The 25,968-nt window shown below is 43.2% G+C and overlaps 1 protein-coding gene across 2 annotated transcripts in view; it reads right to left on the bottom strand.

Moving 5' to 3' along the window:
- The window catches only part of SLC35F4 (solute carrier family 35 member F4), a 125,859-nt gene extending 102,860 nt beyond the window's left edge, over positions 1–22,999 (bottom strand). The window contains exon 1 of one of the 2 annotated variants that reach the window (XM_030483147.1): positions 22,767–22,999. In XM_030483147.1, coding sequence (XP_030339007.1) covers positions 22,767–22,869 — 103 coding nt within the window. In that variant the 5' untranslated portion in view covers positions 22,870–22,999. The remainder of the gene's footprint in view (positions 1–22,766) is intronic. The other variant, XM_030483148.1, reaches the window with a different exon arrangement.
- Between the last annotated feature and the right edge of the window lie 2,969 nt (positions 23,000–25,968).

Raw genomic sequence — 25,968 nt, 5'->3', positions numbered from 1 at the left:
CACAATAATTTCTACTACACACAGACAGCTAGATACTTGCATTATTCTTATCTTCGATGGATGTGCAATGCAGTATGCAAAATAGGCAAAAATATATGATGAAATACTTTTACAAGCCTGGATTTATACTGCTCAAAGACAGAACAGCCAGAGAAAAAATTCAGAAATCCTCCTGGTGCTAGAATAAGCCTGCACACTACAAAACAGTTTGCATTTGCTCACTATGACAAAAATAATTGTACTCCCTTTTTCATTGATTGATATCTATAAATATTCACTTTAAGCTTGAAATGACTTTCCCCTAAGCAGAAGCTGACCAATTCATGTCCAAACATGGGAGGCCAGGAGCTAAGCACAGTGTCCAAGTTCACAGCAAGCTTGAGGCATAAATTTTCATGTTCCCTTGTTAAGATGCAGAGACCCTGAGTCCAGCTACCGCCAGAGACTATCCTGACTCTCCAAGGATTGCTCATAGCTTGAAGAAAAATTAACTGACTGATATACTATGGTTTTAACACACAAGCATTAAAATGACATTACATATATGTCTGTGTTTATATATTAAATGTTAGACTATACTATAACGCGTGTTTGTATATAACATAATACAAAAATAAAGGAGGTCAGATTAGGCAACCTTAACTGTCCCTTCTGGCCTTAAAAATATCTATCAGTCACAAGCCTTTAAGAACACATACACAGAACCAGCTGATCCAGCTGCCAGGCAAACTCAGACAAGGGAGTCTGACCAAATAAGCAGCTCCCTGGTTCAAACGTCTCTGAAATTTAAGGATGCCATTGGTGGCAGCAGACAACCAAAGCTCATGATTCACAGCAAACAGACTGCCTCCAAAAGAATTATTATATAAATATGTTTGCCTATGATACTGCTGGGTGAAACCCAGCAACTTTGGAGGTCTTTATCAGCTTGCATTTCTGCCAGATTCCCAGTCCCAGTAGGACTGCTTTTCTCCCATGGTACCATGGATTCCTGCAGCAAGTGAGCACCAAAAGTGGTAAAGTTAAGCAGTTTACACCAAAGGTATTTTAAACTTCTACTTTCGTTTTTCACACATTTTTCATTTTTCACACTATTTTAATTTTTCACCACAAAGCACACACCTGAAGGAGGCCTCTGGAGCCAAAATGCTAGAGAAGAGAATTCCCTGAGAAGTGGTTCCAAGGTACAGCTGTCCTCAAAAAAAATTCAAAAAGATCTCAGAGGATCAGTGATATTTTGAAGGCTCCACTACTTGTTCACTTCAGGTATTACCAAAACCTCTTCCCACACATGCTTTCCAACAAGACACAGTCGGAAATTCAGATGCATTAGATCTGGGTGTATTAGATCTGGATGGGCTAGAAGGGAAATCCCACAGAGGAGAAAATATAACACTAATTTATCTTTTTTTCTTCAGTGTATGGCACATTAATGAGGAGTAAAATCATTAACAGCCATCCACAGAACTGGAAGAGTGCAGAATACTTTCCATCTCCCCTTACTAGCCACCCCAGGAGGTTCATCTTGTAAGTCCACAAGAATTGCAAGTGCTATTCTAACTTGTGTTATGTTTGACTCGCTCAACACCTCCCTTCCCCCCAGCAAACATTTACACCAATTTGATTTTTATTATGCTCCTTTTTAAGCAAAACAACAACAAAAAGTCAGGCAGTACAGAGAGAGGACTATACTTTTGTTCAAAGGCAATTTGAGTTACCACAAAGCACTCAAACTGATTTGTGTTTCTGTGGTCTCCAAGGACTGAGCACTCTGATCCTGGTTACACCAGTGAAAACCTGAAATGAATTCCTATGCTGTAAAGGAGTTATTCATAAACAGTTACTTCAGACTGAACTCAAACTCACAAATGGCCACATTTCACACCTTGGAGGGGAAGGTGACAGCTTAACAAGGAAGTATTAAAAAAAGCATTTTCAACTTGAGCAAACTGTGTGTATTCTGCATTTAAAAACCACCCTGACTGTCCACAGGAGCTTGTGTGTCAGATGCTCAAAATCTGTGCTATAAATAGACTCCAGCAGTCTCCTGAAAAGCATCAAGACATGAGAATTGTCAAACACAGACAGAGCACCTAAATATTTAGTGATCTAATCTCACACAAGGTATACACTGGTGTAATGCCACATTATTTTTAATAGAAAGAGGATTCATCTAGCCACAAGATTACTACCCTATACTTATCTCTATTTTTAACCCTTGTGATTAGTTATTAATTTTACATGGCATGTGTAACATAAGAACACATTGCTGCTCTAGAAAAACTAACAGAGTAGGGTTTCTTGTTTTTCCAGATAAAAGAAAATAAAGATACAATCTTCTTCAATTTCATACAACAGTCCTGTCTTCCTGTTATCATTAAATTAATAGTGTTGCTATCACCTTGGAACAGTATCTAATAGTTAAGATTATTAGTCAGCTGTTTGCTTTTTCACAAAAACCTCAAACATACTCAACAAAACAGCAGACAAAACCTGAACATATCCCAAGCAATCTGCTCTCCCAGTTTGATTCTTTCTGGTTTGCAAGATAGGAGCTGCAGAATTTATCACTGAAGAAGGCAAAAGAAAGAACTACAGGCATAGTGCTGATAGATGAGTACCTGCAAAGAAGTACATGCCAAGATTAACTCATTTTATGCACCAGTAAATACAATCCATTTGCAAAACAGATTCAAGTGAGACAAAACACAACAATGGGAAAAAAAGACCAAGGCCCTGACTTGAAGGCAACATTCCATTAATTTCAATAGTTTTGACTGAGTCAGGACTCCAGATCTAGAACCTTAATTACACCTGAATAACCAACTCGCACATAACTCTGCCAGCAAATCAGTGCTTCTCTCTAAATCATGTAACAGACAGCAAGATGTTTCTTTTCATTAGCTGCCTTTCCATTTCTCCATGACACCATGAATGCCACCAGCTCCAGCCAATGGGAAAGACACAAAGGGTTTGTCTCTGACATGCAGAACTCAAGCTTTGCAGCTCAAGCTAAGAGAAAAACTTGATGGTTCTGGAGAAGACAGTCAGCAAGTAGCTGACTTACGGCAGCTTCTCCATACAATGCAAAATGAGATTGGGGCACTCATTGCCAGAGGTTGTCACAGAGGCCAAAAGCAAAAAAGTTTCAAGTTTTAGTTGTTGAAGTGACCGACCGCCTGACATTGGGAACGGATGACAGAAAAGGGTCACTTTATGCATGTCCTATTTCATTTCCTACAGCATCTCTTACTGGCTGTGCCAAAAGAGAATCTCTTGCTAAATGGACTTCTGGTTAAAACACAAAGATTTTCTTATCTGCCCCACTAGATTAAGAGCCCAGTTATTCAGAAGTATTTCTCAGATGCCAGTTCCAGGAGCTCCACAACTACACCAAGCTCTTGGCTTTAAAAAATACCCCAGATTTCTAGGGGGGGAGGGGTTGTTTACTAAACAATAGCTGACAGTTTGATCAAAAAATATCACATGTACCAGACCAGTGCTACAGTCTTCAAAGATACAGGAACAGTAGTTTTAAGACAGATGAGTTGTACAAGGATTTTGATGTTTAAACCAAAGTTAGGCCACTGGGAGTACAACACTTCACAGGAGACATACAAAACACTAGGGAGAAAATAAAAAATAAAAATCTTTAAAATATTAGTGAGTCTCACACTAACAAGAGACACACTGATATTTATGAGCTCAAAAAATCATTTTCAGGAATTTTCAGGAACCAATATGGTCATGACCTATTCAGCCAGGGCTTGCTGTGTGGCAAGTGATGAAGACTGTAGCTTGTTGGGACCTTTCCTGTGGGTGTCTATAGGGAGACACTTCCTCCCAGATATCATTTCTAATGATGTAGGGCTGGAAAGGAGATTCACCTACCCAAGGTGGGAACTAACATACACTATGACAGATCTGCCAGCAGCCTGCTCTAACCTTACCCTAGTCACTGCTCCCTGTCCAGAAGATGTTCTTTACAGCCCACTTACAAATTTTTCAGATTTTTCAGCCATGGGCTAGATGTTACCCTTCAGACCTCCCATGGATATAGCTGCAACTCTTGGTCCAATTAAACAGCCTTTTTTTCACACAGTGATGAAGTGGGAAATGTTTGGCTGGTGGACCCAGCTGCTATTTTAACAGATATTCTTGAATTCCCTAGGCCACAGGTCAAAAGGCAGTAGGCTGCCATGAGGGTGGTGAGGCACTGGAACAGGTTGCCCAGAGAAGCTGTGGTTGTCCCATCTCTGGAAGTGTTCAAGGTCAGGCTGGACAGGGCTTGGAGCAACATGGTCTAGTGGAAGGTGTCCCTACCTATGGCAGGGGGGTTGGAACTAGATGATCTTTAAAGGTCCTTTCCAACCCAAACCATTCTTTGATTCTAGATACACTGGATTGGACAATCTCCTAGACACGTCTACAATACATTAGTTTATCAGGACCATTAAATACATTTCTTCTGGTATTTAAACAGTTTTTGCTTCACTATTCATTTTGCCTCCTATAATTTGTTGTGTAGGTGAATTTTTCAACCTGTGCAAAGGTCAGGGTGATGTCTGCAAAGCACTTAAATCTAATTCCAAATGGTACCTGAACTTTTGCATGTCCTATACTACATTTAACAATGCCACCATCTGTGAACAATATACCAAGATGACTTCACTTGCAGAATGCTGGCAAAATACTGAAGAGAAAAATCAGAAAATAAGTTACAAAGGTCACTTCAAAGTCATTGATAACTTTGCCAAAAATTTTGCCTCATTATCTGCCCAGCTGTGGTCTTGATCATCTCATAAACATAGGGGAAAATGAGAATTTCATCTTAACATATCCATTTTCAGTTAATAGAGTAATGAAATACTGCATCTTAAACTTGCCTCAGCAATCACTGTTCTGCAGAACAGTAAATTCTGAAGAGTAATGAGGTGGCACTGAACTAAGGGCTGTCTGGAACTTCTGTATCTAGAGGAATCCATTTCACATCAACAATCTGGTCTTGTATATCCAGGAAAAAAGCACTGGTCTCAGTTCTGGGTACTTAGTTTAAAAATGTTACAGGGACTTTTGATAGGCAAAAGAAATTCTGAAGAGTAGAAAGGCACAAACTTGAATAAAAAAGAAATATGAGCAGCTGGGAATAATAGGCAGCCTACGTCCTCCATTCCCGTAAAAATACCAGACCAAATAATCAAACAGGCAACGCATAAGAAAACCAGGAAAATGACAGTCAGAAGTTCATCAAGACTAAATTCCATCAGGCTAATGTCGTTTCTTTCTACAACTGAACAACAGGTTTGTGACTAGCAAATGACAGGAGACAGTACAGATCTCAACGCCAGTATGGCTGATGGTACCACCCAGCATCACAAGTCACAGAAATTATTTCACTGGGTAGAAAAGTGCTCAAGAGCCAAACCCAGGGCTGCTATCAGTAGCTCACTGTCAAACAGAAGGATGCTCAGTGAGGGTCCTTCTACCATTTGTTATTTTCATAATAGGGAACGTAATCATTATGTCTAAAATTATATTGAACAGGAAGGCTGCAAGTACCTTGGAGGAAGAACCAAAATTATTTTAACAACAGAAATCACCTGGAAAAAGAATTATTTGCACCTAAGTGGAGAATCAGCTGTACAGACACATTTCAGGGAACAGCTGCAGTTTCCTAGAAGAGGACAGGACTTCAGAGGAAACCCCAAGCTGAAGCTGCATCACTTGTTATACTGTAGACAAAAAGATGCAGAAGTGAGGTGGATAACCCACTGTACACTAAGGATGTGAAGTAATTCTTCTCTGCACAGGCTGTAGGACCTCAACTGAAGACCTATGTCCAATTTAGGGAACCAAATTTTAAGAATGGTACAGGCTCATCGAATAAAGTCCAGAAGAAAAAGAAGATAGGAAAATTTTCTAGAAAGTATGACTCCACAGAAAGAGTGTAAGAATTTGGTTCATTTAGAAAAGATGAAGGAAGCAAGAAGAAAAGGGCCCGAGATCTATAGGGTACTGCTGCAGAGGAGACCAGTCACAAGGTAACCAAGACAAGTGTTGGGTCTGAACTACACCAAAAAGATTTAGCCATGAGGAAACAACAGTAAATGGAGCACTGAAACAGACTGCCTGAAGGGCAGGCAATCCACACCACCAATGTTTTAAAAATGGATTAGACATAGAATCATAGAATAGTTAGGGTTAGAAAGGACCTTAAAATCATTTAGTCCCAACCTCCCTGCCATGGGCAAGGATACCTCACATTAAACCATGTCGCCCAAGGCTCTGTCCAACCTGGCCTTGAACACTGCCAGGGATGGAGCATTCACCACTTCTTTGGGCAACCTGTTCCCATGCCTCACCACCCTCACAGTAAAGAGCTTCTTCCTTATATCTAACCTGAACTTCTCCTGTTTAAACCCATTCCCCCTTGTGCTATCACTACAGTCCCTGATGAAGAGTCCCTCTATGGCATCCTTGTAGGCGCGCTTCAGATACTGGAAGGCTGCTGTGAGGTCTCCATGCAGCCTTCTCTTTTCCAGGCTGAACAGCCCCAACTTTCCCAGCCTATCTTCACACGGGAGGTGCTCCAGCCCCCTTATCATCCTCGTGGCCCTCCTCTGGGCTTGCTCCAACAGCTCCATGTCCTTTTTATGTTGAGGATGCCAGAACCACACAAAGTACTCCAAGTGGGGTCTCACAGGAGCAGAGTAGAGGGGCAGGATCACCTCCTTCAATCTGCTGGTCATGCTCCTTTTGATGCAGCCCAGGATACAGTTGGCTTTCTGGGCTGCAAGCACACACTGACGGCTTATGTTCAGTTTCTCATTGACGGATACCCCCAAGTCCTTCTCCGCAGGACTGCTTTGAATTACTTCTCTGCCCAGCCTGTAGCTGTGCCTGGGATTGCATTGTATCCATTAACAGTTATATATGTGACCCTGCTCTTTAAGACACTAGTTATTTATCCATACCTCTGCCAGTTCTGCAATCCTCATATTAGATGATTACTGCTCAACCCCCTGAGATCACCACCAAAATATTTTTACAAGTGGCCAAATCCTAAACATCATAGTCAGACAAAACTTCCCTGACTCTGGAATTTGGATCAATGACAAAAATTGTCAAAGACCATGTCAGGTTCTGCCATTCTTAGCCATGTAACTTCATTTGAAGAACAAATCATTATTCAGCCTGGTTAACATCCCACTTGTGAAAGATTATCATAGCAGACTGACTCACAATTTGGATGACTGTCCATGATTTTCCAAATTTTTAGGACTGCCTTTATGGTTTTACACTTGCATTCAATCTCTACAATTACTTTAAAATATTCTGCTGTAATAGAATAATCAGAGGCAATTATGGAAGGTCAGAGAAAGAGCAGGTATAATATATTGTTAGCTACTCCTGATAGTTTATGATGTGGAGCTTTATCAATATGTCTGGAACACACCCCCAGCCCACTGCAGAAATGCCCAAACTCTCTGGGGGATAGTACTGAAGAGATACGCTGCTTTCCGATCTCTTCAAAAAGATGATGACTTTTGAAGAAGTCAAAGGGAATTAGAAACCTTTCCTCCAAAAACCAAATGGGGGCATGCATGGCTGTAAGAATAGGTGCTGTAACAGAAGGATTAAGGCATCTTTTCACCAACTCAGAGAGGCAAAGGTCAGCCTTGGACTAGATTTGCGCTAGAGGCGTCATTCCCAATTAATCCAGCTCTGAGCAGCTCCTTGTTCACCCAGATCAAGCACTGAAAAGCAGCTGCATATAATATTAGCCACTTCATAACTTTATGTAGTGAAGATTATAGGCACTGCTATGCTTTAATTTCACTCATCTAGCAGGGCAAAGTTTGAGTGAACTGTCACCATGGCCCAAATCCCCAAAATTGCTTCAAGAGGGAAATTCAGAGCTTTCTTCTCTGCTCATATCACAAGCCAATGCCAGGCAAGTGCAAGTTCAAATTTCTGGGCTAGTTGCCCTTCCCATCTGATCCACTCTGCACACAGCATTTTACTTCCCTTGCTTCTTGCACTTTTATGCTCTGATTGAGCAGACATAGATGTCTTTGCAACTCCACCCCTGGAAGATCCTTTGAAGGCCAAAGAGATAAGCTTCTGATGAGCCACACTTCACACTATGGGCACATTTATGAAGAACATATAGAGCGTAAATAAGTTGCTACTTATATCTGTAACAACCAAAATATCACCAAGTAACTCACAAAATCTATAAAGTCAACTAGTGATGTGGTCCCATCACCTATTTCTATTTCTGTCTTTATAAGAAGTCTAATCATCCTGACTGTCCTTACATTAAATTACTACTCTGTTCAGAATTGGAAGGAAGAAATATTTCTTTCTCGGATATGCCATGCAAATGATTTTCCCTGTTCTCAACACTCTTCTGTCATACTACAACTGACAAATTACACATGATCACGGTTAACATACAACTTTTTTCCTCCTGGCTAGTAATAAGGACACATTTGCAAAATCCAGTCAAGAAACGAGTAAATGCTGACACACCTGCTCCTCAATCTTTTCTTTCTGTCAGCAAGTTCTGGCCCCATTCAGAGCCCACCATACACAAGAGGGCTTATTAGGGCTAGCACAGCTCAGAGTTGCTATGCCACCATGGTTTTAATCGGGAGTTGCCTGACATCCACATGGCTCAGCACAAGCTGAGAAAATCCACCTCTACCCAAAGATTAAACATACATGGCAAGAGCTAAATCCTTTGGTTCTGCCAACAAAGCAAACTCATCAATCACAGAACCCCTAGGACTCCAACACAAGTTTGCTCCAGAATCTGATCTTGGAACAAGAAAATGGAGAAAGCTGAAGTGACTGCAAAATGCCTTGGGGCTACTTTTTCTCAAGCTCTCTAGGCTTCTCTGCAGCCTCTGCAAAGCACAGAAAGTCAACTTTAATTTGCTGTCCAGCTGAAAGAGTCAATTCCCAGTTCCCATCAGCACAGGATCACTAGGTAGCTCCAATCCAGCCTTCTGTGGCACTGAAAGGACTGCAAGCAGCACAGTGAAACAGCACGGCAAGTATTTGACCCAACTCCATGCATGTAGCTACCAAGTGCCCTTGTTATGCAGTTTATGTTTAAACTGCACAGAAATGGGATAAGTAAATTTGTTTCACTAATAGATTTCAGCATCTCTATTCTCAGAGTTCTCTTATTAGCACTTTCAACCTGCTTTTCCCTATCATGCTCCCAGTGGTCGAGAGCCAGCCCAGAGAACCTGCTGTGGCACTTGGATGTTAAAACTGCTCAAACAGTCTCTGCCCTCAAGGAATCTCTGCAAACCCAGAAGGTAAAAACAAGAGAGAACTTCACGAACCACCTTCCGCAGGTTTGCATACATTCATTATCAGCCACTTATTCGCACTTATGAAAGCAAGACTGAACTTTGTATTTTACCTCCAAAGCAGAGCAGTCCTTCAATCTGGCAACATTACATAAATTTCGTACCAGTGGGGAAAGTCTAATAGATTTTGTAGGTCAGTGCTTCTGGCAGATATTTCTCTGAAGACTCTGTTTTGAGTTCAAGGGAAAAAAACACACTATCTTTCAACTAGATTTTCACAGGCAAAGTCCAGTAAAAGTTAATAAGAGTGGGGAGAAAACAGAAGGAGGAAAGAGCTCAATTGATTTGTTGTGAGCTAATCTAAAGTGTTTCAAAATTCAGGGCATACAAGGACAAAATAGAAAAAAATATTCTAGCAGAGAACAACTCAAAAATAAAAATAGCAGCAGTGGCTAAGAACAGTTCTTCAAAGGGATGTCAGACTTTACAATACTTTGTGCAGCAGCAGTAACTAAAAAGGCTTCATGTTGTCACACCAGCATTCACTTCTTTGGGAAAAAAATAAACAACAAAAACACATACAGCAGAATAATAAAACACAACCATAGGAAGGTTGCTTTAAATCCTGTTTATAAAACCCAGGAGCATTGTTCCTTGTTCAGTGCGGTCACCACAATGTCATATTCTAATTTTCAACATGGGTCAGAAATGTTGTAACTGGCAATGCAATGGATGGCACGGGTGACAAAAATAATTTCTAGGAACTTGGCCTTTAAAATTAAAAAAAAACGGTGGCATTTCCTTATTGCCTTTTTTAAAGCTAAGAGTTACACTGAGTATTAAATTTGCTAACAGACAAACTTTTATGCTTTATATGGTCCTCTTGTGCAGCAATGTTTTCTTTCCCTAGGCTCTTAAGGAGACAAAATGTCTGAAATGATGGCAGAAGCTTCTATCTCACTAACCTGCAAGAGCAAGGGAAACTTACTTTTTGTTCTCTGGGCACCATGACATATTTGTGAGCCTAATAACATCTTTGCAAAGTAGATAAAATATTAAGTATTATCTCTACATTACACTAGCATGGAAATAGAGGGCCAATAGTCAGCCACCAGTTTTTTGCAAGCACAAAATTAACCTTGGATTTATTATTTCAAATAAGAGGAAATGATCATCATGAATATTTTATAACATTTTCTGTAGCCTTAATAAAACAACTACATTCTCTCAATTTTTTAAAACTGCAAAGGGTTCACAACCATTGTCTGCAATGCTCTACAGACCTTTATCAATAGCTGTGGTTCTGGAAATTAATCTTTTTTCATTGAATTTCAGACCAAAACCTGAAACTGTCCCATAGAAACATTTTATGTTTTTCAATAGAAACATTTTATGTTTTTCATGTCTCATCTCAAAGCCCCAGACAAAGGGAGGTGTACCCTGTGAGACTGCTGGCATCCTGGTACAGCCTGAAGAAGCAAATCAACAGTATGAAGCCAACATTTCTCTACTCAGGCTATCATCCCACCTACATGCTGGAAAGAATTATAAAATAAAAGATGTGTTATCTTCACAGGATGCTTATTCACACTGAACTAGTCAATGATAGTCAACACTTTGTTTTCTTCCTCCTCCTCTGTCTCCACATATACTGGGGGGGAGAATGGGGGCACCTGACTCCAAGACTACATGGGAGTTACCCTCATTCATCAACTGAAAAGCTGTATCCAAAGAACCAGCAGCAAGAGACAAACAATTCTACAACAGCAAAATGGACAGTCACTTCCCTACATAATTGTGTCTTCTGGCCAGATTCTCCAGTGTCTCAAAAAAAATTAAACAGAGGGAGGGAGTATGGACAGAGATGTGATGTTCATATAAGCCTTCTTTCTGTAAGAAATGAGGTTAAAAAAAAAAAAAAAAAAACAAAAAAAACCAAAAAACCCCCAACAGATTAGTTACAAGACATTCTGTAATCTGCACACCCAGGAACAAGGTGCAAAGTTCTAACAGGGCATACAAGGACATGTTTGACAAGGAGCAAGTGCTTACATTAGGCAAAACAACGCTGACTTTAAAAAATGATTCTGTGATAAAAGAGAGACCTAGTAGCAATTCCAAAAAGCAGGAACTTGCTCACTCACAGACCTATCACAAGGTACAGGGCTATTCTTTCCTTTTTAAATCGTCCCTTTTACTCTCTTCCAGACCTTAACAGTCTGCTACAAAAATACCACAGAGTATGAACGATATCAAAGCCTGTTCTCAGAGGGAAGCTGGGAATAGCAATCACATATTCTTCAGTTGGGAAATACGCAGACACAGTTTTTGTTCATAGCCTATTAAAAAAAGTCTCTGCACATCAAAAGCACCAAGCGTATTTCCTTTCAGATCTTCCCTTCAACCAGCCCACTCTGATGCCAGACACACAGGGAGTGAAGGGAAGCACGTGGGATGAAAAGGAAAAGCCAGGACCAAGGAGAACAGCTCAAGCCACTGAAATACACGAGGAAAGCATAAATGCAACAGAAGACCCAGTATCTACGTACTCAGTTCAAACTGTGCTGTGTTATTCCAGCTGGCTTTCATAGAGACCTGCTTCTGAATACCCGAATGTGACCGCAACCCTCAGATGAAGACCTATGAATCTTCTCTTTATGTGCAGGGGGGATATTTGGCAATTCGGGCTGCTCTAAACTACAGTACCTGCCCAAAGTCCCAGGCAGGGAAACTGAAAAAGTTGGGCTACATGAACAAAATGAGATGACTTGTTTTACTCAGCCATGCACCATCCATTACCTAAAGGGAGGATGTGAAGTGCAGTGTCACTAAACCACCAGAGGATTCTCCTGCTCTGTGATCTTTAGCCAGGTAACACATCACTAGGACTGCTTCACCACAGGAAAAAATAAAAAAACAACCAACAAAAACATTATTCTCCAAAGCTCTGTTCATCAGAAAACTAAAAAAGAGCTTAACTTTTGTCTAAAACTAAACCACAAACATCCTCAGCTGTAAACATCCCACATGCAGGAGCAGCTTCAGAACTACAGTAAATCTAAACCCAGACAACTGAGGTTTGTCTGTCCCTTACTATTCTTGGTATGGCAAATCTGAGATACCAGCTAAAATAAGAGACCAAACCCCACATCTGTTAACAATGTGCACAATGATAGTGATACTCTCCATTCCCTTACACAGGGTAAATCTGAGAGCTGTACCTTCCATTTTGTTTGCCTCCTTAAAACAATAGACTGTAAGGAATGTCTTATGTCTACAAAGTGCTATGAAACTTCACTACATTGTGTAGATGTTTTACACCAATAATAACTAAGGGGCACATTTTCGAAGAAGTGCCTCTAAAAGTTACTCACACAAAATTTCACTGTGGCTAAATCACATGTAGATGCTCACCAGAGTAGTATTTCCAGGTGTCTGCCTTAGAAACTTTGGCTCTCAGAAAAGCTACTGCTGCATGTGTGCACAGTGTGAATACCTAAGTTTAAGCAAGTTCTCTAGAGTCTGCCCACGTAGAGACATCTTTTCTTCTAACTGATTTCTCTAAGCCCATAGCTGACGATGCCTGCCTTCACAGGGATGCTCAAAACAGTTGCTCTGAATACACTTCAAAGCAGATGTGCACAAAGACACCACACAGACCCTAGCTAGAAATAGAGTTGCCCTAATTTGATCTAATTAACCTCCTTTCCAACACTGAATCTGTATAAACAAACAAAATCCAGCTAAGCAGCTTCTTCACTGTTTTGCTTGCCGCAGCGCATCTACAGGTGAAGTACAATCTCAGCCTTTTAAGTAAACCCTCCAAACAACCAGCAAGGTCTGCATCTCAGCGCAGATGGCGTTTAGAAGGCATATTCCTGCACTCACACCTCCATGAAGACACTAGGTTAGACAGCAGTTGTGCACTTAACTACAAACTGAAGTCAGTCCAATGCACCCTGCAAGCATCAAGCTTTGTGGCACACAAGCACAGATAAATTCATGCCCATTGCCAAAGGGTCCACCCAAGAAGAGTGACAGAAGGCAGGCCTTGTACTGGATGAATCATCTTGACAGGACACATATGGCTCAGCACACCAACAACAGCTTAACTAAGTTTGAGCTGAAAAATGTCTTTTGTTCCTTCCTCCAAGGTTCTTCTTTCAATGCATGTGAAAAGTGTCACTTCAGTGACATTCCAGACACTTCACCAGTCTGGTTTTTTTCTTTTCCCCTCAGAAGAAATGTCCTCAAAATGTTTAAAATTTTCTTCTTACCTAATTCCCCATTTTTTTCCATTCCATTCCATCCCATCCCACCCTGGAAAGAAGCAAGAACTGATAGAAAATTAGAAAACTTCATCAGATGTGTTATTCTTTTCCATTTACCCAGAAAAATGCTAAGTTCAGTCATTTTCCATCTGCTCTTTGTGTTAGCAGCCTCACTGAGCACTGAGAATTGGGTAAGTGCTTTCTCACATGTAGAACCAATCTTCCTCAGGTAGAAGTCCAAACTGTGGTACAGAACACCCCCACCCCCCCCAATGAGTTTACCTTCCTACCATCCATGTTGTCAGTGTTGAAGAATTTCCTCTAGCGGAGCACCGCAAAGCATTCCACTTGCACATGAGCTGATACAAATTCTAACCCCTGTACAATATCATGCAACAGGTTATTTCTGGCATTGCAGAGAAAAACCCCAATCTGCACCCACACAACCCCAGGGCTGCAAACTCCACATGGCAAGCTTTGTGTAGGAAAGGACTAAAAACTCCCAGGATTTAGGCATATAAAAGGGTTATAACAACTGCGCCACCTTATTTCAAGATGATCAATATGTATATAACACTGTGCAAACTAATGCAATCACTTTTCTGTCTCACAGCACTCCGACAGAGAACATGTGTTCCAGCCCTGTTTCATGCTTATCTTACACAGGCACAGCAGCACGTGATGTCAGTACTGTCCTTAGACATTCAGGTATACAATGCCCATTAGCTGGAATGGATCTGCACAGTTGTGTTTCTATGAATCATATGAAAAAGCAGCCCCCAGTAGGAAGCTATTTTTAGTGAAGTACCTCCAACTACCCCATTAATAATAAAGGTGTGTGTTAGCCCTCACCAAAAACGTCCCCCAGAAGACTAAGCCTCTGTAGGAAGAGAGATAACTGTATATTGTTTCAGCAGGCAATTGCTCAAGCACGACTGCTTTAGTGCCATAAACAGCCACTTCCCAGTCATAATGCAAGCACAAAATGCCTGAAACAGGAAGGAATAAAAACGGAAGAGTTGCCAGGTTGGCTTCAAGCTACAATTTCTTTCTCAGCCTGGATGGAGAGGTCACTACCAGGTCTATGACTGGTCTAGTAGTGGATTTGGTGGAATTATTTTGGTGGGGTCATACTGACCCATGAACTACCCTGCTGGGGCTTGCCCCTCTCTTCCTCCCCCTAAAAGATGTGATTGAAACTTAAATGAGAATCAAAGCAGGTATGGAAGCTCTTCTTACATCAGACAAAATAGACTGGACAGCTTTGAGACAAGGAACAGCTTTAAAATTGCCAGAAACAGCAGGAAATGTCATCTGCCACCCTAGACCTGAATCCTGCTCCCTTGCCTTAGGCTCTTAAGGTAACCAGAACACGAGCAAATCAGCTTCTGCTTCCTTGCCTCTAAATAAGGAGAAGACAGACACCTTTCTTGCTCCCCTTGCCCTGCTACCCCTGATCCAGCTCAGCTGAATGCAGGAAAGGGCAAGTCCATTTTATCAAGAACACTTGCAAGGGAAGTCTAGGAAGAATTAGTATGTTTTCAAAGTAATAACAGAAAGGTCTTTGTGTAGCAGATACAGCAAAAGCCTGTGACTTGAACACATGCCTCAAGCCTTTGAATAAATTCACTGTTGCCACTCAAAGTGCCTGTGATGCTCTCACTTAGAGCTCTATCATCACTGAGCCATACCCTGGTTATTAGCTAGGCATAATGTTACAGATTCTAGCTTTATACAATGAAATCTGCCATTCTGCCAAGGGCCAGCCCAAATTATAGGCCACCAGGGAGTCCCACTTTACCTTCCTGCAAGAAAGAAAGATTTTTCAGTCTCACTAAGTAGAGCTGGTCCACTTCATGTATAATTTAACCAACTAGTTAAGCACTCCACTTCCCCCCCCCCTCCATTCTCACATTTGCCACAAAGAGACACTGACTTTTTTTGCAGGCATTTTCATTATTCATCATCGTGATCATCCAACAGGAGGTTTGTGTGGAAAAATTCCTGCCACCAGTTGTTCAGCAAACGTCAAGCTGCAAATTCACTTTCACAGGTAAATTCCCATGCAGGCAGCTGAGCAAAAGCCCATCAATTTCCAAACGTGCAGAAGAAATAATTGCAAACTTTAAAAACCACTAATAAAAAAAGAGGACTGCAAGCATTGGAAGGATAAAAGTTTGCCAGAACCATCTGCCACTTTGGAACTTTTTACCCCATTTAACCAAGACCAGATACGCAGCTGCCTGCCTGACTGGATGGGGAAGACAGCGTAAGGGAAAGAGTGCTGGAACAACAGTCAAAATGCAGGCTCTCTCTTCTGTGCTAACCAGAAGAGCACCAGGAGCTCATGGCATCCCAGATCACTTCTTAATAAGTTATATGCAGCTGCAATTCTTTTAGGAAAAAGGAAGCCTTTCTGTGAGTAGGGCTGTAGCAAATGAGCACAGGAGGGCAGAGGAACTGAAAAGCAGGCAGAAAGCACACATAGGAAGTTACCAAGTTATTGAAAGCATGCCCACGAACCTTGAACACCGGGCCAGGTTCAGCACAATACCTGCTGTGCAGTCACCAGCAAAGGAAGAGATAGTTCCATCAAACATTATGGCTTATTCTGTGCAATCTCTGGCAAATTAACATTCGTCCCCCCCCACCTTACTGTCTCAATTTTCCCTGCCAAATAGGAGTAATTTTTCTCAAAATCTTGGCAAACTTCTTTATTAGACATCTTTAAAGCTTCGGAAATAATTCTTATTTAAATACATAAGACTGGGAGAGACTTTTTGGCCATTAATTTTGGCCTTCTGCTAATTTCCAGCCTTAATTTATTCATGGCCTGTTCATACCCATTTGTCTGTGTGCCAACATGCTGTTTCAGTTTAAATAACTCTTTCCTGCATTTCCCCTTCATTCTCCCAAGATGTATTAGGAGCAGCAGCCACGTTCCCATCTTGGCTAGCCTGCACAAGCCAAGCTCTATCAACCCCTTCTCGGAAGGGTATGCTCCTCACTGCCGTGATCACCACGGTGTCCTTCCCAGTTTAAATTCATCCCTCCTGCCCACAGTTGTTCAGAATCATACCCATATGCCATGGCATACTCAGGTACCGCGGTTTCACAGTTCAGCTCCCCAGAGATGTAACCCAAAGAGACCAAATCAGTCCCTGGCAAAAGGCCGAGGACCGAACCAGTTTCCTCTCCTGCCAGCTACTGAGACCCCTCATCTTTCAAAATACTTTGGATTCCCATGTGAAGGGAAGGTTCCACGCTTCAGCTACAGGTGCAGCGCTGCAATATTGTCCCTTCCAGCATAAACAGAAACCCACATAAAGCCTGGCCCTACTCCCTTGAAGAATACATATCTCATCTTGCCAAAATTAGTGGGCAAAGGAGTATTTATAACATCTGTTTTGCTGAAAGAAATTACTTCACAAGTTATTGTTACCTGTGCTGATACACAGCCATAGCTTTGTGGGGGGTTGCCTGAACAGAACGACATGCCTCGAGGAGAAGCAACCACAACAGGACTGCATTCTATGCTATGACATCCTCTTGTGCCCCCAGAGCTGGTGGGCAAAAAGACTGTTAAAACTACAGTTTGTGATCCAGCCCCCACTGCAGCACACCCCCCTAAAAGAAGGACTGGGACTAACTCTGCTACAGAAAATCCCTGTCCAGTAGGGAATGGAAGGGCTTTAAAATAAAGCTTATTCCAGCCTGCCTAGACCTGCATCCGGAATCCTTGCAACCCAAACACTATCTGGTGGCACAGGGGCAGCTGCCACAACTGGTAAAAGCCAAAGCACCCCAAGACTTTAACTCACACAGAAGTTGATTCAGACATCACCGCCTCCCTCCTAGACCCCCTCAAACACAGCTCCCCGAAACCAGACTCATTCACCAAAGATTTCAAAGCACCTTTCCTCGACTGCTCCTTTCCCAGTCTCTTCTGTTGCGTGTACTCTGCATGGAGAAACTGCGGGCTCTGCAAACTGCTGAAGAAGCAGCTGGGTGCCTCCAGGAAACAGACGGAGACTTTGTTCCTCTTGCTGGAATTTACAAGCCACCAGGAGGGCATGGTGTTCAGTAAGCACAGAGATGATCTGGGTTTGCCATGTGATTCGTACTGCAGCAGAGCTATTGGCACAGCTGCTGTAATAACCAGAAGAAAATTCTCTCCTATGTTTCAGACTTAGATTTCCCCTCCACAGCCTTTTGCTCTGCTCAGAGAGCAAGGCAGTCAAATTGCCAAGCCACTGATGCTGGCTCAGCATACCTGTAATCCCAGTCTTATTAAGCAAAGCAATTAAGCATGGACTTAACTTTAAACACATTGTCAAAGCCCAGTGGCTTAGTGCAAGTTCAGACTTAAGCAGATGCTTAAGTTCAGATTGCTGACTTGAGGCTTAACTTGCCAAATTAAACCATGAAACGTTGCTTGAGCTGTTCTAGGGAAGTATGAAAGCATAAAGGTTATTCTCTACAGTGTGATACCATTAAGGACAGGTTCAACATTTCTTCCCAGATGCCAAGCACCACTATGGTGCAGCATAACGGCTTTCCAGCTCCCTGGCAGACACACCTGACCATGTAGCTGCACCAGAGGGGTGGTCACCCAGCATCAACGCAACGTGCCCAGTATCACAGTCAACAGTCCTGCTGCTGCTGCTGCACAGAATGAAACACCACCCTTTGCTAATAGGAGCTTATGGAACTCCAGGGTTTCAAGGCAGGTCTGAAGGAGAGGAGCAGAGAGCTTGAAGCAGCATGGGAGAACGTACAAAGGAACTGGTTTAAAAGTCTAGCAAGAGCCTGCTGGAGACTGGCATTCATGATCTGCTGTGATGGGAATCAAGCCCTCCAGACATGAATGCATATTAAGAGAAGTTCTCCAAGCATGATCAAAGAGAGGTGGTGATGGGCTATGTGAAGAGCTGGGAGAACAAGTGCAGCCACTGCATTTTCAGTAGTTATGCTGTGCTCGCCCAGATCTAAGAAAACAGCATTACGGAAATGCAGATCTGCAATGCTGAGAGCCAGGACAAGACATAAGACTGTGATAGTGGAAAGACCTCCATCATAAAGTTATTACACAGGCAGAAGCTGCTTGACTTGGAGGTGGTGGACTTGGTGAAGCTGGTGAAGATCAGAGATGATAAACTTTGGCTGGAGCAGTTTTAATTCAGTGGAAGGCATAGAAAAGGTGTTAGGACAGACTTGAAGGAGAGGAACTTTGTAGTGTGAAAGTAAAAAAGCTTTCAGTACTGAGATGAAAGGCAGATGGAGTGGCAGTTGGGAAGAATGAAAAAAGAAAGAAAGAGAAAAAAAAACTAACCACAAAAACCCCACCATACATACACTTAAGACTGGAGACGCTAAACATGATTGTATTACCAGCAAAAAGTCAGAGAAGAAGGAGAAGTTACGGCAAATATCAGGAGAGGAAACAGGGTTTCCCACTGTTTACATCGATGGAAAAGCTAGAACAGATCAAATCAGAATGCACACATTGAAACATGAAGCCAAGGGGTCCCTAATATGGGAGCAACATCTGCAATCCCAGGTCAAAGGCTGGAGCATCTGATCCTCTCCAGCGCCATGCCCCGGGAAATTACGGAGTAACTTTGAAGAAACACACTGGAAGAGACACATAGCCCCTCTTCCTTCCCACAGAAGCCAGAGGCCTCATACATACTTTGTACATTTTAAATGCAGGAACTGAGGGATCCAGCCTTGCACCCAAAGGTATAGGGTGACTGGGAACAGGAAGAGCACTTTCCATCTCCGCACCAAGTGGCATTGGTGGAGAAACCCATGACACCCTGCTCTAATTCCTGTGACTTATTATGCAGGATGTGGGTTTTTTTGCAATATACATTCATGTAAATATCAGCCCAAAATACATGTTTCTGCTTAATCAGATTATTGGGGGGGGGGGGGGGAGGTATTTTCCTTCTCTAACACATGTTTGTTTCTTTTTTTTAAGGATAAATAAAATCATAAAAGTAGCTGATTTAAAATTAACAAAAGATTCATCATATGCACACTCTCATCTGAAGTAGGTTAGTTCACACAAATACAGAAGACGAAACAAAAGTCACTACAAAATACTGCAGTTCTTTGTAATAACAGCTCTTGAACACCACAGTCTCCAACATAAGATTCCATGACAATTTGTGACCAGTCCTTCTCCTTCACACACAGACACCTAGCCATGATCTCCTGTGAAACCATGGAATACATGCCTATCCACCGAAGGAGGGATGTAAATCACCAGCACAATTCACAGAGCCTTGGGCCCCCGCAAGAGTGAGCGGAACAGCAGTCACCACCACTTGCCTTTACCTTTCCTCAAGAAGGGAATCCTTCCTGCCCCTAGCTTTGCACCACAGGCTGTGGACAAAAACAAGCCTCGAGAAAGGCAGTGACCATCAGCAGGCTATCATCATTCAAATAACACCCCTCTGGTGCTCTCTGATCACACCCAAGCTGTACCCAAGAAGCAGACAGCACAAAACCATCCTGGGGACAACAGCTCACCCTCAGCAGCCCTCTTTCCTAGGTACCCTTCAAACCCAGGCATGAGCAAGGTGACTGTGCAAGCAGATGATTGCACATGACAAGACAATGGCTCCTCTGCCGCTGGGTACAGTAGGGACACAACCTACCTGACATTTCAAGCATGCTGCATGCCACCAGCATGCTGCTCTCCAGCAAAAGGCACTGACCAGCATTGTTCAGTTGCACTAAAACTCTGTTGTGACAGTGGTGACAAAAATCACACCCTTGCCAAAATAAACTGAGATATCAAGTACACTAATAATTAGCTGTACAAGCCTCCCACCTTGAGTGTTTACATTTTGACAGAACTGTAGCTGTACTCAAGGATTAGCTAAGAGAACTGTCAGTCAACAGCATTTCAAAGCAACACCACTTGAAGACAATACTTCAGCATGGACACAGAAACAGAGATAGAAATCCAAGCCAAGATCTTCAAGAGTGACTCTTGCTACCTCAGTGCCAAGAGGCTGTACATTCAAAATGCCTGAAAGATGACTGTTTTTCTGCAGGTAGGGGCAGAACATCTTCGTGACACATTAAAGCACTTTATAAATCCAAAACACAGCCACAAGGATAAGGCAGTCATTCGCCAACTGCAAGCACTCCAAAAATCATGATGATAGTTCCAAAACTTATGAGACTGCTTTAAAAAGTGTTCATAGCTTAGAAGAGGCACGTGCTTTTCATGTACCCAAGGGCATTTACATATTGGGATACCTCTGGGCTACGCACTTCCAGTTTTCCTCTTTAAGCATGATGACCAAAAATTTTGCTTACTTTCTTTGAACAGCAAAACATAAGCTACTTTTTGTTTTGCCACAGTTGTCAAAAGTACAAAAGGGTAGGAGATTTGAAATAAAACCCCAAGAGTCAGCACTTTTGAAAGCTTTGGCCTCTCCCCGCATGCTTTATCTAATTTTAAGCAGATGCAATTTGTAGCATCTGCAGAAGCTGGTCCTGGACTAAAAAAGCTTTTCTTTGTCCCAGCAGTGCTCTCCTGCCTCGCTGATGCACCCATGCAGTTACAACACTAAATTCAGGTCTACATTTTGATAGAGAGTGGGAGTGTTGCTGAAGACTGAAAAATGGCATTCTGCCACTGAAGCAAACTTGCAGCAAAGTATTAATCCAGTATCCTCATCCATTCTCTGGTAAATCACACTGTAAGGATCCTCTCGAGCCACTGCAGAATTGGGAAAGAGGTTCCATCTGGCTCAGACCTAAACAGTCCATGAACTGTAATGCAGCCATTCCTACGGATTGTTCTGAGTTTCTTCCCAACTCCTCTGACTCCAGCCAAACCAACCAACCTCACCAAATGATCACAACACTTGCCATGCTGTTAGCGTGCTACGAGTAACAGCTGAGTAAAACCACCGGGCTTGACTGTTTGCTGCTTCAGCTGACCATTACACAAGGGAATTATTTTTTATTTTTTTTTTTAAGTGGTTTCAATGCACGACTTTCCTCTGTCATAAAAGGCCCATAGACACATTTGTCTGATATTAGCAGTTTTTTAATTTTGGGTTTGGGTTATTGTTGTGTTAGAGCTGGAGAGTACTGCACTGCCTATTCTGCAAAGCAGTTCACCTCCTCTGATTCCAAGGGGAGTTTAAATACACAGAAGAAAGTCCGCTCCTTAGTGTTCACCTCACTACGGTGGGGGTTTTGCCCCTGTACTCCCCACACACCCAGATTGCCTCCATTCCCCTTCCCTTTTGTAAGTTGTGACATATCATACCTCTTGAAACTCCACAGCAACTATTAGATAATAAAACTAATGCATCCATTTCCTCGGTGGCAAAAATGAATCATTCCTTTCATTAGCCTAACTTTCCCTGTTAAATAGCTCTACAGAGCACTGGGACAGCCACAGTTTCAGCAAACACCGCTGCTCCTAATTAAAAACTTCAAAAGCAAAAATAGTGACTTTCTGCAAGAACCAACTGCTTTAATTGCAGCTGCTAAAGGAGAAAAACAAACAAACCAACCACCGAAAAACCCAACCAAACCAACACCAAATCCCTAAATCACAGGGGTCTCCTATTAAAATGGCACGAAGGAAAACCCCTCGGTAACTCCCCACTTTTCTGGAAAAATCTAATTAGGACGATGAAGATTAATTAAGCGAGGACGATGAATAACCCAGGAGCTTCACGCTGAAGCGCCCGCCCGGGGGGACCCACCGGGACCGAAACTTTCCCGGTGCGGCGCGGAGCACCCGGTGAGCAAACCCACCCCCCATACACCCCCGCAGCGGTGCGCAGGGAGGGGTGGAAATAACAAACCCCAAAATGACAGCGAAAGGTCCCCCGCACCCCTCCCGAGCGCTGGATGCAGGATGGAGCCGAAGTTTCGCGGCGTAACGCCATCGCCCCCCGTTACAACTGCACTCCGGCACGGCCGCGTCGGCCGCCCCCGGCCGCAGAGCCTACGGCTCGCCCGGCCTCTCAGCGGGGAGCCGGGCAGGGAGCAGACCCTGACCACCCAATACCGACGGGTGGGGAGGGCATTCTGGGGGACCACGGGCACCCTCAGGGGGCTGCTGCCATCATCCTCCCCCCCACACACACCCCCACCAAGGGCCGGGAGAGGCGGGAGGGCGCCTTACTTTTCTGGCTGGAGTAGCCCGGGTAATATCCATAGTAGCCCGTGATCCGCAATATCCTGTCCTCGATGGTGGCCACGCCGTTGGGTGCTGCCTTCCCATCCATAGAGGGCGGGAGCCACGCACGGGGCGGCCGGGCGGGACGCCGAGCGGAGCCGAGCCGGGCTGGCAGGAGGAGGAGGAAGGCGGTGCGGTGCGGGCACGGCCGCTGCAGCTTGCGGGGCCGCCAGGGCGCTCGCTCTGACTCCGCCGCCTGGTGCAGGACGGGCTCCGCAGCGCGGCGGCCCGCGCCCAGCCCGGCCTCCCCCCCGCCCAGCCCCGGGCGGGAAGCGGTGATGCGGGAGGGGAGGGGGGGGGACTGCCGCTCAGTCGTTATTTAAAGGCAGTGTGGGGGGCCGGAGGAGGTGCGGGCGGCGGGCGGGCTGGCTGGCTGGCTCCTTCTGGGCTGAAGGATGGCTCCCTCACACGCTGAGGAGTTCTCTCCTCAGAGCAGCGGGCCCGGCTGAGGTGGCCGTGAGCTGTGTCGCTGTCACCCTGTCCGTGCCAAGCCCCCAAATGTCCCCCGGGCTGGTGACTGCTCAGGGGATGCGGCTGTCTGTGGAGCTTAAGGGGGGTTAGTCCAGTTTGTGGGATGGTCAGCACTTCCCTACACACTGGTAGATGGGGTCTTGACATGGGTGAGGAAGGTGTCCGCAAACCACAGACCTGCTTGGTAATAGTGATAGGAGAAGGGGGAATGGCTTTAAACTGAATGAGGCAGATTCAGATTGCGTATTAGGAAGTTCTTCACTGTGAGGGTGATGAAACATTGGCACAGGCTGCCCAGAGAAGCTGGGGCTGCCCCATCACTGGCAGTGTTCAAAGCCAGGTTAAATGGGGCTTTCAACAACCTGCTCATGGCAAGGTGTTTGGAACTAGGTGGTTGGGTCCCTTCCAACCCAAACCATTTTATGATTCTAAGATGAAGAGATAGCTGCCCTCTGCCACCTGGGCAGGTTGGCCACCTGCTCTAAGGTCACTCCATATGATGTTCTCTAAATCCTTGCCTGCATTTGAAAAAAAAAAAAAAAAAGGTGAGAAATTCACCATTTGGCTTTGTAACTCATTCCAAAGACTAACTCTCTTTGGTAACAATTAGGCGTTGAATTACTTGACCTTTCCCACTACTGGTCCTTGTTACACTTCTCTCTGCTAGATGGAAAAGACCATGGGTAACAAGCCTTTTTTTCCACCAACATGTACTTCTATCTAGTAATCAACTCACTTTTTCGCAGCCCTTTCATTGTTTTGTGGCTTTGTCATACCTTATCTTTACCTACTCCTTTTTCATCCTGCTGTTTCCATTAACTGGTGCATGGGGAATTCGGTCAAGACATTTCATTCTCTTCTGTTCACACTCATTTCTCCCTTATGTGCTTAGCTTTAGCTGATGGCACAAAATAGCCTTTTATGAGCACAAACAAATAATAGATATAATAAAAATAGCTGTTGCTTTGGCTTTGCATGGGGAATCATTAGCTGGTTAGTGTTCGGACAGTGCTTTGAAAATCAACATTTTCTGTTGTATAAATGCATATGTAATAAATGCGCATATAACTTAAGATATTAAATACTCTTTTGATCTTGAAACCTTGTTTTCTGCTGTGCTGCTAGGTCATACTAAAGGCAGTTACAAATCAGTGACAAATCAACGACCTATAATTCAGGAATTCAAGGCATAGCTCAGTTCACAGCTTCTCCATCGCCTTTTTGGCTAGCTATGAAACAAGATTAGTGACTTTTAATGTTTTTCAATGTATTGACTTTTTCGTATTTGTCCAACAGAAGCACAGACTCCTGCGTGGCGAATTTACACCAATTGACAACAGACATTTTCTTTCTACTTCTGATCTGTGGAGTGTTATATGCAGCCTGTACCCAGACCGTGGGACAGAAGCAGCTGTGAGGCAGACCATGCATTGGTTGGTGCTTTGAGAGGTGCTGGGTCAGTAGGAGCTGGTAAAGCTCTAACCCCTTCTGCAAGATTAAAATTCTCTGTCCTAGTTAGGGAAGCACAGTTGATGCAAAAATCACTTGCCTGGTGTGTTGTTTGGAATCTCTGAATAAACCACAAGTCCACCCTCCTTCCCAATTTCACCTCCAGTGGGAGTTGGTGTTATGAGAATGTTACCACCATTGATCTCAGCTTCAAAGTCAAATTCTGGGACTTAAAAGTGTTACTTTGAAGAGAAGGAAAGAAATGAGTGGTTCATTTGAAGGTTAAACTAATGTGCCCAGAAACAACTCTAAGCCTCAAATTCTTTCCAAAGACCTTAGTTCTGGCTTAATTTTTCATCTCTTCTCTTCCTTTTATCCCTAGGCTTTCAAGGACATGCTGTGCATGTTTAAACATCACTAGACGATAATACAAGCAAAGCTATTCTTGATATTGCTCCTGACTATGGTTCCCTTCCAACATTCCTCTATGCAATTGATGTACAGTGGTACCTTCTGTCTCTTTGAAGGCTTATAATGAATTGAATGTATTGTTTCTGAATTCTTATTACGCTGACAAATTTTCTCTTAAGAAAAATCAAGCAGATTGTTTTTTCTGCAATTAGTCTTCTTGCAAGTTGTGGTTAAAGAAGTGCAGAGGAAACCTAGCCAAGTAAGATGTATGAACTACCATTTATTACCAAAAAATACCCACTTAGATGATTAGGGGCACATGGGAACTTATTTGTTTCATCTTTTCAAGTTAACAGGCCCATCAAAGTCACTAGTTGCATAAATATGCTAACGTGATTTTGCAGAAAGAATCGTCATATTTACCACTCGGTGACTAAATTCTAAGGGTTGATACAGAAAAGAGCTCTAAAAGCATTGATTTAAGCATTGATTGAGCTTGTTGTGCAGCTTGAATTTCTCCTAGGCTCTACAAATGGGTATCTTTCTCTAGAGAAAGGAAGAGACTGACACCATTAATGGCCACAGAATTTGGCTACAGTTTTTCAAAAAACCCTATTTAACTCCAGACCATATGTTTGCAAAAGTAACCTCTCAAGTGAGAGCAATATAAATGTCTCCTGATCATCTTGCTGATTCTGCAGACTGACAGTCCCAGTGTCTTTTTTGCTGCTCACAGCTTTCCCATACAGCCTCAAATAGAAAGGAACAAGAGTCTGGGTGTATTTCACAGCTGCCTTTCAAATCCCACTGAATAGTG

This window comes from Strigops habroptila, chromosome 4 (assembly GCF_004027225.2).
Source record: "Strigops habroptila isolate Jane chromosome 4, bStrHab1.2.pri, whole genome shotgun sequence".
NCBI lineage: Eukaryota > Metazoa > Chordata > Aves > Psittaciformes > Psittacidae > Strigops > Strigops habroptila.
Note: the sequence above shows the minus strand (reverse complement) of the source record. Positions and strands in the feature narration are given on the sequence as shown.